The sequence below is a fragment of the Mastomys coucha genome, unplaced genomic scaffold, assembly GCF_008632895.1.
Source record: "Mastomys coucha isolate ucsf_1 unplaced genomic scaffold, UCSF_Mcou_1 pScaffold22, whole genome shotgun sequence".
Lineage (NCBI taxonomy): Eukaryota > Metazoa > Chordata > Mammalia > Rodentia > Muridae > Mastomys > Mastomys coucha.
In genome coordinates, this window is record NW_022196905.1 from 797186 (window position 1) to 809994 (window position 12809).

The window sequence follows — 12809 nt, forward strand, 5'->3', positions numbered from 1 at the left end:
AAAAAAAAAAGAAAGAAAGAAAGAAAGAAAGAAAAAAAAGAAAAGAAAAAAGAAAAATGTACCTATATTTATGTTTCTAAAATGTTTTGTTGTAGAAAACCTCTACACTTCATTGTTAAAACAAAATAAAACAAAACAAAACAAAACAAAAACCACTAAACACCTATTGAAACCAGCCCAGATTGCTAACATATTCATTCCTTTGAATTGTCAACAAGGGGAGACCATGAAGCATTTAAGACAAATCTTGTTTACAGTAGAATACTATTCTCACATCCATTTCACAGCAGTAACAGTAATAGGTTTTTTTTCCCTTAGAAAGAAAACTCTCTTTGTTGCCTTCTGGTCTACTGCCACATGAAATGCAGCAGCCATCCACAAGTGACACAAAGGACACTGAGGGCCTGTTTTCCCATATTTCCTACCACAAGACAAAATAAATCTTTCCTCCCTTAAAGGATTTTTTAAAAATATGTATCTGGGCTGGAGAGATGGCTCAGTGGTAAAGAGCACTGACTGCTCTTCCAGAGGTCCTGGCTTCAAATCCCTGCAACTAACATGGTGGCTCACAACCATCTGTAATGGGACCCAAAGCCCTCTTCTGGTGTGACTGAAGACAGCTACTGCATACTCATATACATAAAATAAATATATAAATCTTTAAAAAATATATATCTTTTCTTAACTTTTAGAATTTTACTATTTTCGTTATATGTATGAGTGTTTTGTCTACAGTAAAACCAAAGGACTGAAGTTGCAGATGGTTGTGAGCCACTATGTGGTTGCTGGAAATAGAAACTCAGTCCTTTTCAAAAGCAACCAGTGCTCTTAACCACTGAGCCATCTTTCAGCACCCCCTTAAAGAAGTTTTTAAAATTAAAGAACAAGTCTTTGTTATACTTTTAATCTCAAGTGCTTAGATCCCAGTTATTCTGAAATACAGCCAAGTTAACAAAGATAGCTATACAAATTTAGTGATGCTATTATAAATTTAATAACTATACTCTAAATTAAATACAAGTAAAAAGTTATGATAGAGTAATTTTAAAACAAAAGTCTTAGGGTCTGTAGTTCAGTAAAAGAAAGCCCTAATAGCATGTATGTAGCAAGGCCCTGGGCCCAATCCCCAGCACTGAATGGGAGAGGAGAGAACAAGGGATCAAATGGAAAACAGTGAGGGGAAGGAAGGAGGAAAGGGGAAAGAGAAAGGTCTAATTCATTCATGCCATCAACATACTCTGCTGACTATCACTCCTCAATACCTCTGGGGCTATGAAACAATAACCCTTTTGGTGAGTAGACTGTTCATTCCCTCAAATTAATTGGTTAAATATATACTTTCTTTTAAGATCAGTATTAAATGGATCTAAACTGCCATTCACTTTTTAAATTTTGAATGTAACATTAAGAATTTCCTAGCTTTGCTAATGCTCTAGGTTACAAAGAACAAAAGACTAATTCTAGTATTAATAGCACCTCTCTTAAATGTTAGGAGTAGAGAGCTGCAGGGGTAAAAATAAACCTCAAAGTATAAGAGGTAAAGATATGCACAGAAAAACGTAAGGGGATCAAGAGAAAAAGGCTGTGCATGGACCAAATATGGAAATAGCCAAGGCAAGACTCCAGAAAGGAATCTGAATGCTATATGTTTCTTTAACATCCAGTGCAGTGCTAAATCATACAGGGGCTTTGGTTGCTAATGCTGTTTGTGCAAAATAAGGTGGTTAATGCTTTCTATAAGTTTCAGTGAAGAAAACATAGTAAAAAAAATTTATTAGCAAAAGAAAGAGAGGCAGACCTTGGGCTCGAACTCCACAGCCAGTCCCACAACACCCAGAGGAAGCTACACTCCCAGGCATTCTAACATGCCCAGGATCATAGGATCAGAGGTGAGGAGGGCACAACATCTGACCCAAGAACACCAGAAGTAATGGAGACCAGCGGGACCCAGGCACCCAGGAACTCCCCCTGACCAGTTGCAACTAGTTCCTTCCAGTCTGGGCCAGTGCCCTGAGCATGCCTTGGGCATGAACTCTGCAGCCAGTCACACTACACACAGAAAAAGCTCCACTTCCAGGCACTCTAACACACTCAGGATCACAGGATCACAGAATCACAGGATCACAAGATCCAAGGAGCTTGGTCACACCACAATTTCAGGGTCCAAGAGGCAGCTTGACTCCCAGGAGCTCTGACACAACAAGGATCTCAGGATCACAGGATCTCAGAATCACAGAGACAGCTCAACTATGAGGAGTTCTGACACAACCAGGATCACAGGAAGGACAGGCTCCAGTCAAATATAGCCAGGGCAGGTAGTACTAGAGATAATCAGATGGTAGGAAGCAAGCTTAAGAAAATAAGCAACAGAAACCAGGGTTACATGACACCATTAGAACCCAATTCTCCCACCATAATAGCAAGTCCTGGATACACCATCACACCAGAAAAGCAAGGTTGAGATCTAAAATCACTTTTCATGAAGATGACAGAGGACTTTAAGAAAGATATAAATAACTCCCTTAAAGAAATACAGGAGAACACAGGTAAACAGCTAGAAGCCCTTAAAGAGGAAACACAAAAATCCCCTAAAGAATTACAGGAAAACACAATCAAACAGGTGAAGGAAATGAACAAAACCATTTAAGATCTAAAAATGGAAATAGAAACAGTAAGAAATTACAAAGGAGCCGGGCTGTGGTGGAGCATGCCTTTAATCCCAGCACTTGTGAGGCAGAGGCAGGCGGATTTCTGACCAGGCTGGTCTACAAAGTAAGCTTCAGGACAGCTAGGGCTATACAGAGAAACCCTGTCTCGAAAAACCAAAATAAAAAAAAATAAAAATAAAATAAAAAGAAATTACAAAGGGAGACAACCCTGGAGTTAGAAAATCTAGGAAAGAGACCAGGAGTCATAGATGCAAGCATCACAAACAAAATACAAGTGATAGAAGAGAGAATCTCGGGGCTGGAGAGATGGCTCAGTGGTTAAGAGCACTGACTGCTCTTCCAGAGGTCCTGAGTTCAATTCCCAGCAACCACATGGTGGCTCACAAATATCTGTAATGCGTTCTGATGCCCTCTTCTGGTGTGTCTGAAGACAGCTACAGTGTACTTATATATAATAATAATAATAATAATAATAAAAAAAACCTTTAAAAAATAAAAAAAAAAAAGAAGAGAGAATCTCAGGTGCAGAAGATACCATAGAAAACACTGACACAACAGTCAAAGAAAATGCAAAAAGCTCCTAACCCAAAACATCCAGGAAATCCAGGACTCAATGAGAAGATCAAATCTAAGGATAATAGGTATAGAAGAGAGTGAAGACTCCCAAGGTAATGGGCCAATAAATATCTTCAACAAAATTATACAAGAAAACTTCCCTAACCTAAAGAAAGAGATGCCCACTAACATACAAGAAGCCTATAGAACTCCAAATAGACTGGACCAGAAAATAAATTCCTCCAGTCACATAACAATCAAAACACCAAGTACATTAAACAAAGAAAGAATTTTAGAAGCAGTAAGGGGAAAAGATCAAGTAACATATAAAGGCAGGTCTATCAGAATTATACCAGACTTCTCACCAGAGACTATGACAGCCAGAAGATCCTGGGAGATCTCATACAGACCCTATGAGAACACAAATGCTGGCATAGCATACTATACCCAGCAAAACTCTCAATTACCACAGATGAAGAAAACAAGATATTCCATAACAAAACAAAATTTATACAATCTTTCCATAAATTCAGCCCTACAAAGGATAATAGAACAAACATAAGGAGCAAAACTGCACCCTAGAAAAAGTAAGAAAGTAATCTTTCAAGAAACCCAAAAGGAGATAGCCACACAGCATAATCTCACCTTTTACAACAAAAATAACAGGAAGTAACAATTACTTCTCCTTAATATCACTTAACATCAATGGATTCAATTCCCCAATAAGAAGACACAGACGAACAGACTGGATACATAACCAGGACCCAGTATTTTGCTGCATACAGGAAACCCACCTCAGTGACAAAGACAGACACTATCTCAGAGTAAAAGGTTGTAAAACAATTTTCCAAGCAAATGGTCCCAAGAAACAAGCTGGAGTAGCCATTCTAAAATTGAATAAAATCGACTTTCAACCAAAAGTTATCAAAAATGATAAGGAGGGACACTTCATACTGGTCAATGGAAAAATCTACCAAGATGAACTCTCAATTATGAACATCTATGCTCCAAATTCAAGGGCACCCACATTTCTAAATGAAACTTGACTAAAGCTCAAAGCACCCATTGCACCCCCATACAATAATAATGGCGGACTTCAACACCCCACTCTCAGCAATGGACAGATCATGAAAACACAAACTAAAAAGAGACACAGTGAAACTAACAGAAGTTATGAACCAAATGGATTTAAGAGGTATCTACAGAACATTTCATTCTAAAACCAAAGAATATACCTTCTTCTCAGCACCTCACGGTATCTTCTCCAAAATTGACCATATAATCGGTCACAAAAAATGCCTCAACAGATACAAGAAGACTGAAATAATCCCATGCATTCTATCAAATCATCACAGACTAAGGCTGGTCCTCAATAACAACAAAAACAGAAAGCCCACATAGAAGTGGAAGGTGAACAATGCTCTACTCAATGATTACTTGGGTCAAGGAAGAAATAAAGAAATTAAAGACTTTAGAATTTAAAATGAAGGCAGAACATACACAAACTTATGGGACACAATGAAACCAGTGGTAAGAGGAAAACTCATAGCTCTCAGTGCCTCCAAAAAGAAACTGGAGAGAGCTTACACTAGCAGCTTGACAGCACACCTGAAAGCTCTAGATCAAAAAGAAGCAAATATACCCAAGAGGAGTAGATGGCAGGAAATAATCAAACTCAGGACTGAAATCAACCAAATACAAACAAAAAGAACTATACAAAGAATCACTCTGAGAAAATCAACAAGATAGATAAACCCTTAGCCAGACTAACCAGAGGAAACTGAGACAGTATCCAAATTAATAAAATTAGAAATGAAAACGGAGACATAACACCAAAATATATCTTAAAATAATTACTGTTTGTTGAGTATTAACAGTTGAAAATATTAAAATCATGTTCTACATCATGGAAATATTGATAATTTTTCTCACTGTGCTTGAAATTAGCATTTTCTTAATGTTTAATTTCAAAGAGTTTTGCTATTTTGAAATTTTTAAAATATACTTACTGATAAAATAATTTCTCTCCTAGAAGCAATGATAATCTTTTTTAAGTAAACTTATAGTTGGACAATATACACAGATCTATAATGCATTTTAAATTGTCTCTCACTATGTCAGGTGGTATCATAAGGACTTTTGAATATATTTCTTTTATTTATTTATTTATTTATTTAGATTTATTTATTGTTATATGTAAGTACACTGTACCTGTCTTCAGACACAACAGAAGAGAGCGTCGGATCTCTTTATGGATGGTTGTGATCCACCATGTGGTTGCTAGGATTTGAACTTGGGATCTTCGGAAGAACAGTCAGTGCTCTTAACCACTGAGCCATCTCTCCAGCCCCTGAATATATTTCTTAATGATTCGTTTTTAATATTTTATGCTCTTTTAGTATGCTTAATTCCTAAAGAATATTTTGTATGTTTTGAAACAATTTAGTATTCAACATTAGCAATAGGGTCCTTAGTTAGGGACAGTAGTAAATGTTCATTAATGATATTTTTAGGTTATGAAAGGATAAAAATATAAAATTTGAACAATTTTTATGTATTATTTGATTCTCAAAATACTCGATATTATTAATATGTTTGATGTATAAAATGCATTTAAACAATAAAAATTCAAGAAAGGGCCGGGCAGTGGTGGCGCATGCCTTTAATCCCAGCACTTGGGAGGCAGAGGTAGGCGGATTTCTGAGTTCAAGGCCAGCCTGGTCTACAGAGTGAGTTCCAGGACAGCCAGGGCTACACAGAGAAACCCTGTCTCAGAAAACCAAAAAAAAAAAAAAAATTCAAGAAAGGAAAAAAAAGGAGTCATTACAAATGAATCTCAACAGAAGTTGACAACTAGAAAAATGGTTTCTGAAGTTGAGTTTATTGAAAAGCACCTCTCAATATTTATTCATTCATTCATTTCTTTATTTATTCACAGTTGGGTAGTATGTCTCACACTCTGTAAGACTGTGGAAGGGAAGCCCACTACTTAGCATGTACTACACAGTGGACATACTTTGTGTGTGAGACCCAGAGGCTCAGAACCGGCACTGTGGGGGGGGGGGGGTAGTAGGGGGACGGACCACAACTGGGTGTGCATTTCAGATACAATGGTATTCTACAATCCTGCAGCAAAAACAGATAGTATGTCTGTTGCAAGTGACATCCAGGCTTCAGGCCATCTAATCCCACTGTTTATGTTTGCTGACTGCCTTTCTTGATGCCTCAATACATGTGTTAATTATATATATTTAAAAGGCAACATTTAGAAATCATATTTTCTCACCAAATTTTTTGGTACAGCTACTCCTTTACTGGTGTGTCCTGAACAACAGCAACAACAATGAGACACTAAGAGAAACAGCATGTTGGAACATCCTAAAGGCAGAAACCTTTCACTGTTATGTCTTACAAACCAAAGACACTTTGGTTCCTTTAAAAGAACCAAAAAAAAAAAAAAAAAAAAAAAAAAAAAAAAAAAAAAAAAAAAAGTATTAGAAAAAGATTGGATGTTACTTCTACTAATATTGTGTTAACTTATCTGTCTCAGTGTTTTCATTTTTAAAACAGACATAATTCCACACCATACTTGTTGCCCCTGAGTCTAATCTCTAAAAGGATAAAAGAAGCAGTATGAAAAATTATTAATAAACTCTTTTTAGACTGGTGAGATATTTGCTACCCAGCCTGATAACCTGACTTCAAGCCCTAAAATCCATATGGCAAATCTTTATTTATCTGACTTATTCGAGCACGTAATGGCACAAGTGCACATGTAGCAAGACATGACTAAATCAGCCTTTAAAAGTGTTCTGCCCAGCCAGGCAGTGGTGGCGCACGCCTTTGATCCCAGCACTTTCGGATTTCTGAGTTCGAGGCTAGCCTGGTCTACAGTAAGAGTGAGTTTCAGGATAGCCAGGGCTAGACAGAGAAACCTTGTCTCAAGAAAACAAACCAAAAAAAAGTGTTCTGCCTATGAGGTTTGACTATAGTAAACCTTAGACAAAGTAATGCAGAAAGAGGGAGAACTTGGAAGTAAAATCAATCACAAATTTTGCAACTCACTATGGGTTGTTAATTGCTGATAAGTGATGTTCATTATATTACTGTTCTCTTCTGTATATTTGATATTTTCCATAAATATTCAGAGTCAACAAGATGGTTCCTCAGGCAAAAGCCATTTTGCAACAACCCTAAAGGCCTGACTTTGATCCCAGGAAGCCGCGCAGGAGGGAACTGTTCCTTAGAGTTGTCCTATGACTACCTTACACAATGATGATAATAATAGTAATAATAATAATGAGTAAAAAAACTATTGAAAATATGTAAGGCAAAAATGTTTGCATTTAAAAAACTGAGAATACAAAATGAGGTTCTGGCACAAAAGAACCAGTTAACAAATAAAAGGAAAACTTGCTATTTCTGAATGATTAACTGCTGAGTGGCATTTGGGAGGTGAAGGCAGGGGTCAGGAGTAAAGACTAGCAAGTTTGGAACAGGTCTGCAGCTACTAGAGATCCTGTCTCAAAAATAAAAGCAAGCCAGCCATGGTGTCTCATGCTGGTAATTCCACCATCGGGAGGAGCATCATCCTACACAGAGTTCCCTACCTAAAACCTTATGGGGAGTGTCATAACTCCTTTATAAGAAACACATTTTTAATATTTAATAAATATTAAAATAATGTAATATCAGAGCAAAAATAGTTCCCAGGAAACACTCTCACTTCATCCACAAGCAAACACAAGGATATGATTAAGTAACTTTCTCACAGCTTTAGAAAGGTGGGAAAAAATGAGATGTACTACTACATTTCTTCTAGGACATAGCAAACATGATCACTTGAGGATTATGTAGATGTTACGCAAAACACTAGGCTTTTAAATGGGGAGGAGGATGTGCACAACTATAAACATGTCACCTTAATATGTCTTAGAAAACACACACCCAAGATCACAGTATGACCGATCAAATTCAAAATGTCACATGGCAAGGCAAGTCCATTAGTTTCCAGTATTTAACCACTATTCCAAAATTAAATTCTACATGACAGCACTTCTTGCTGGTTATTTACATAAAACGAGAGTCACCACCATTAAGCCATCTGAATAGCAATACTGTCTACACATCAAGCATGGCATCTCCGCTATAGTTCTTGGTAATACTTTTTACTTTAGCCAAAACAGCAACAAAGCCTAGTGCTAATTTATCAAACTCACTAACCAGAAGCTGGAAAATAAACATTTAACTATGCTCATAAATCCAAGCTGGACGTCTTCACACACTGACACATATATATAAAATATACACCCAAGAAAAGTTGCATATATTCCCTGAAAAAAATATTCTTTGACAAGACTATCAAAGTGACTAACAAACTTTATTTTTACTGTGCTCAAGTTACAAAAACACCCAAAGAGAACATACAAAGTATCTCAATTTTAATCCTTTAAAAAGTGGGTTTTCTTTGATCACATTGATCTCCACTTTTATGGATCCTTAATACCATAAACTTCTTTATAATCCAGTCAACAGAGCTGTTAATCTTGACATTTTATGATGACTCCAAGAAAGACAAATTAAGTGCTTTAACTTTGCATCTTTTAAGTAAAAGAGCTATTTTCACTCTTTCAGTTGGAGAATACAAAAAAAACTTGTCAGGGGTCCCCCAATAATTAGCACATAAGAATTATCCCGTAGAGATACAGCCGACTATTGCATTATAAAACCCTGAGTCATCACCCAGTTCACTCAGCAGATTCTGGTAAACACAAATGACATGTCCTGTGCAATCACTCATCCGTAACCAGATGCATAAACATAGTCTTACCAAATTATATGTAGCATACCAAACAAAACAGCAAAAATCTTATATAGAGTTCTGCCAAAGTAAAAGTGCACATGGAGCAAACGACCTCTCCAAACTTTTTGCTCCAGCATTACTTTTCCCCAGCTTTAATTCCAATGACACTGTAATCTGCGGCTAGTGTGTACAGAAAACAAAAGAACTCCTAAAGTTGATGTTAATGTTAACATTCATCTAACCAACTCAAAACCACCCAGTCGGGCCAAGAAAGCCCGAGGACAACCTAACAGCGCTCTTCACTGTTTGCCTTAGAATCAGCGAAGTCTTGACCGAGGAAATGTCACAACAGGAACATACACTTTTCCTAGAATTCTAAGACAACATTCTCAACGTCTACTCAATCCGAGAATGCGCTGACTGCCCATTTGAAACAAATCGTTTCAATTAAATCCAGGAAGCCAGAACAGCACCCCAGTCCCCCAAGAAACACAGTAACACTGAAAAACACACCATACACACACAACCTCTTACTGTCCCTACGTCCTCCTTCCTATGGTGAGAAGTGAAAAGGCGTAGATCGACGAGGAAGAAAAAAAACAAGAGGAAGCACAGAAGCGAGGACAGGAGTCGCTTCCCCAAAGACCGGAGCTCTCTTTTTCCCCGCAGCTCCACGCGCAGAACCCCAGGGAGAACCAATCGGAGCCGCAAGTCCCTATGCCCGGGGACGCCTGTGGCTCCCCAGAGCAAGGCATGTGAAAGGACCAGAACGCTGATAGTGAGAAGCGACCGGCAGGACCCAGAGATCACACAGAAAGCAATGAGGAGATTACTGGGTCTCCCCGGGCTTGGCCGCGCCCCTGGAACTCTGCACCAGACCAACGCCGCCTGGACAGAACAAAGTTGAGCAGCTGCAGCGCAGACAAAGAGCCCGGCCCGCCGACAGCTACAGCCCACTTACGTGGAGAGTTTCCGCGTCCAGAAGAGGCCCCCGGGCCACAGCTCCTGGAGCTGCACGGCCCGACCCAGGTTGCTCTTGATCTGTGCCAGCTGCACGTCGGACTCGGCGTCAAGCCGCTCGGCGTAGGGCAGAAGCTTGTTGTACACGATCTCCTTCTGCGGGACGAAGGCCCGCGGGCCCAGTACCGGCCGCCCGCCAGGCTCCGGGGGCTCCCCGCCGCCCGCCCGCTCCGGAGCCTCCATTAGCCCGGGGCCGCCCCCGGCCCGCCCCCCGGCCCCCGGCCCGCTGCGGGCTCAGCCTCGTCCGCGTCGCCTCGCCCTCGGCCCGACCGCTGGGCCCCCCTCCCGCCCCAGCTGCCCGGCGCGCTGCTGGACCCCGCGCGGCACCCGGTTCGTTGGCGGCGGCAGCGGCTGCTCTGCCCGGACCGCTCTGGCTCGTCTGGTGACGCTGCAAGCCGCTGGGCCCGGAGGTTCCGGACTGGCCTCAAGTCACTTCCGGGGCGGGGCGGGGCGGGGCGGGGCGGGGCGGCGCGGGGCCACGGAGGAGGCGAAGAGGTGACTCGGCTGCTTTCTCGCGGACCGCTGAGTTTGGTGTCAGCGGCTGGGGTTGCCCCGCGAGGTTGCCCGCGAGAAACAAGAGGCCCCACGCTGCTCCTGCAGGATCCAGAGGCACGGACTCCGACTACCTCTCCACGCTCAGTATCCTCTCTTCTGGGCCAGTTTATGGAAGAGCAGCTTGTATCCCCGATGGGGGCTGGAGTGTGGACACAGCGAGGCAGTATGAGCCAAAAGAGTTCTAGGCCAACCTCCGCTTCATACTGGCAACTTGAGACACTATTTAAAACAAAAACAAAAACATTTATGGAAGAATCTGCATACACTATAGGACCCTGTGTTTCTCTGTCCCTTTTTGCCCACTCCTTTCTGATATTTTCCCCTGGCCACCTTCACTCCAAAAAAGTTACTCAACAAATATTATACTTTGTGTGTCATCCTCTCGCTTAAGATCCCCATAGAACGTTTAAGAACAGCCTAGTTCTGCCCTTAAGGACTTAGAGGTCCGCTATTAGCGACAAACTAATAAGTTACAAGACAGTGCATTGGTAAATACCGGATACGTACGGAGATACCTGGGAATTCTAAATGAAGACATATCCCTCCCCTAGAAGTTAATTTTTTAATTAATCTGTAAGGTTGAGTGCAATGTCATTTCAATAAAGAAAGGAGGAAGATATGTCTGTGAGCTGACAGAAAAGACTGAGGCTGCAAGCTTGTTTTCTGGTAATTCGAGATTCAGGCTGGTTAAAGACTGCTTGCCAGAAGGGAGTGAATATTTTTATTAAGACTAAGAAGTAAATGCTGGAGAATTGTAAAAGTAACTATTTTTAAGGTAACAGGAGGTTTCTAAGAGAGTACATTGTAACATGGCCCTGTCATCCCAGCATTTGGAAACTTGAAAGCAGGAGGGTTGTGAGTTTAAAGCCAACCTGAGCTAAAAAAAAATAAAGGATTGCCAGCTGGTCTATGAGTTCCACTAGTGGTAGCCCTCTTTCCTAAACTGAGTTTCATCCCTAGAACTTCAAGAAAATATTTTACAAAAAGAGTCACCATCTCAAAAGAGAATAAGTCTCTAAAATACTATAAGCCTAAGAGTAGCATAATGAAATTTACTTTTGTTTCTTTTAGTTTTAATTTTTTGAGACTGGGTTTTACTGTGTAGCCATGGCTATTCTGAAGCTACTATGTGTTAAGGTCTGTATCTAGCCACCCATTTTGTGCTGTTACTAATATCATAAGGAAACTTTCTCGTGCCTGAGTTGATTGCATAGTCTGTGTTTTGGTGTTCTTGGAAACCAACCAAAATATAAGTCAGAACTGCTTTGTATAGTTAGCCACAATAAGTTTGGACTGGAACCAACTTCTTACACTTCTTTCACCTGTGTGTGACTGTTTCTGGTTTTTGCTTTTATAAGCTCCCCACTGAAGTAGACCCCAACACAAGAGAGAGGCCTACACCGATATAAGAAGCTATTTGGAATAAGACTTTCATTTTGAGTAGAGATTGCGTAAAGTTTAAGTTCCTCCCAATACCTCCCAGGGAACTGACATCCTACTTGGCAGAAGACACGTGTGGGTAACTGGTATCCTGGTTGGCAAGTTAAGACATGAGTGTTAAGCAAGGCAAATCTGCTACAGCTGAATACCTCAACCAATGGGAGTTGGATAAAAGTACAACAAAGATATGCTGCTAAGGAAAACCCCATCCCTAAATACTGATTGGTAAAATAACTTGGCACGGATATTTGTGGATTTCAAAGCTTAAAAGCTCTGTAGGTGAGTGGGTGGGTGGGTAGGGGAACACCCTCATAGAAGCAGGGGGAGGGAGAATAGGATGGAAATTTGAATAAATAAAATATCCAATTAAAAAAAAAACAAAGGGATTGTGGTGGGGGAAGAAGGAGGAAATAAAAAAGCTCTGTAGGATCCTGGCTTGTAGTTGCAGCCAGCTTCCAAGTCTGGTCTATGACCCTGATCAATCAGTCTTGGGGTGAAGGCTCAATAAACTATCCCTGTCTGACTGATATCTGTATTTGTATAGTTTGTGAGGTAATATAATGCTATATTACTATAATGCTATGAAAACCAAACTGGCCTTTGAACCTTGGGCAACCCTACGATTTCCGGTATGTACCACACCTGACAAAAATTCACATTAAAATGTTTTATATTACATTTATTTGTTTCTATGTGCTCATGCTGTGAATGACTTACAGGAAATGATTATTTGTAGTGGGTTGGCCTAATGTTGTTTGTATTTTAAT

At 40.2% G+C, this 12809-nt stretch overlaps 1 protein-coding gene across 2 annotated transcripts in view; it reads right to left on the reverse strand.

Annotated features, from left to right (window-relative positions):
* Psme4 (proteasome activator subunit 4) overlaps window positions 1–10427 on the reverse strand; it is a 113032-nt gene extending 102605 nt beyond the window's left edge. Inside the window, exon 1 of one of the 2 annotated variants that reach the window (XM_031342036.1) lies at window positions 9989–10427. In XM_031342036.1, the coding sequence (XP_031197896.1) occupies window positions 9989–10230 (242 nt within the window). In that variant the 5' untranslated portion in view covers window positions 10231–10427. The remainder of the gene's footprint in view (window positions 1–9988) is intronic. The other variant, XM_031342035.1, reaches the window with a different exon arrangement.
* Between the last annotated feature and the right edge of the window lie 2382 nt (window positions 10428–12809).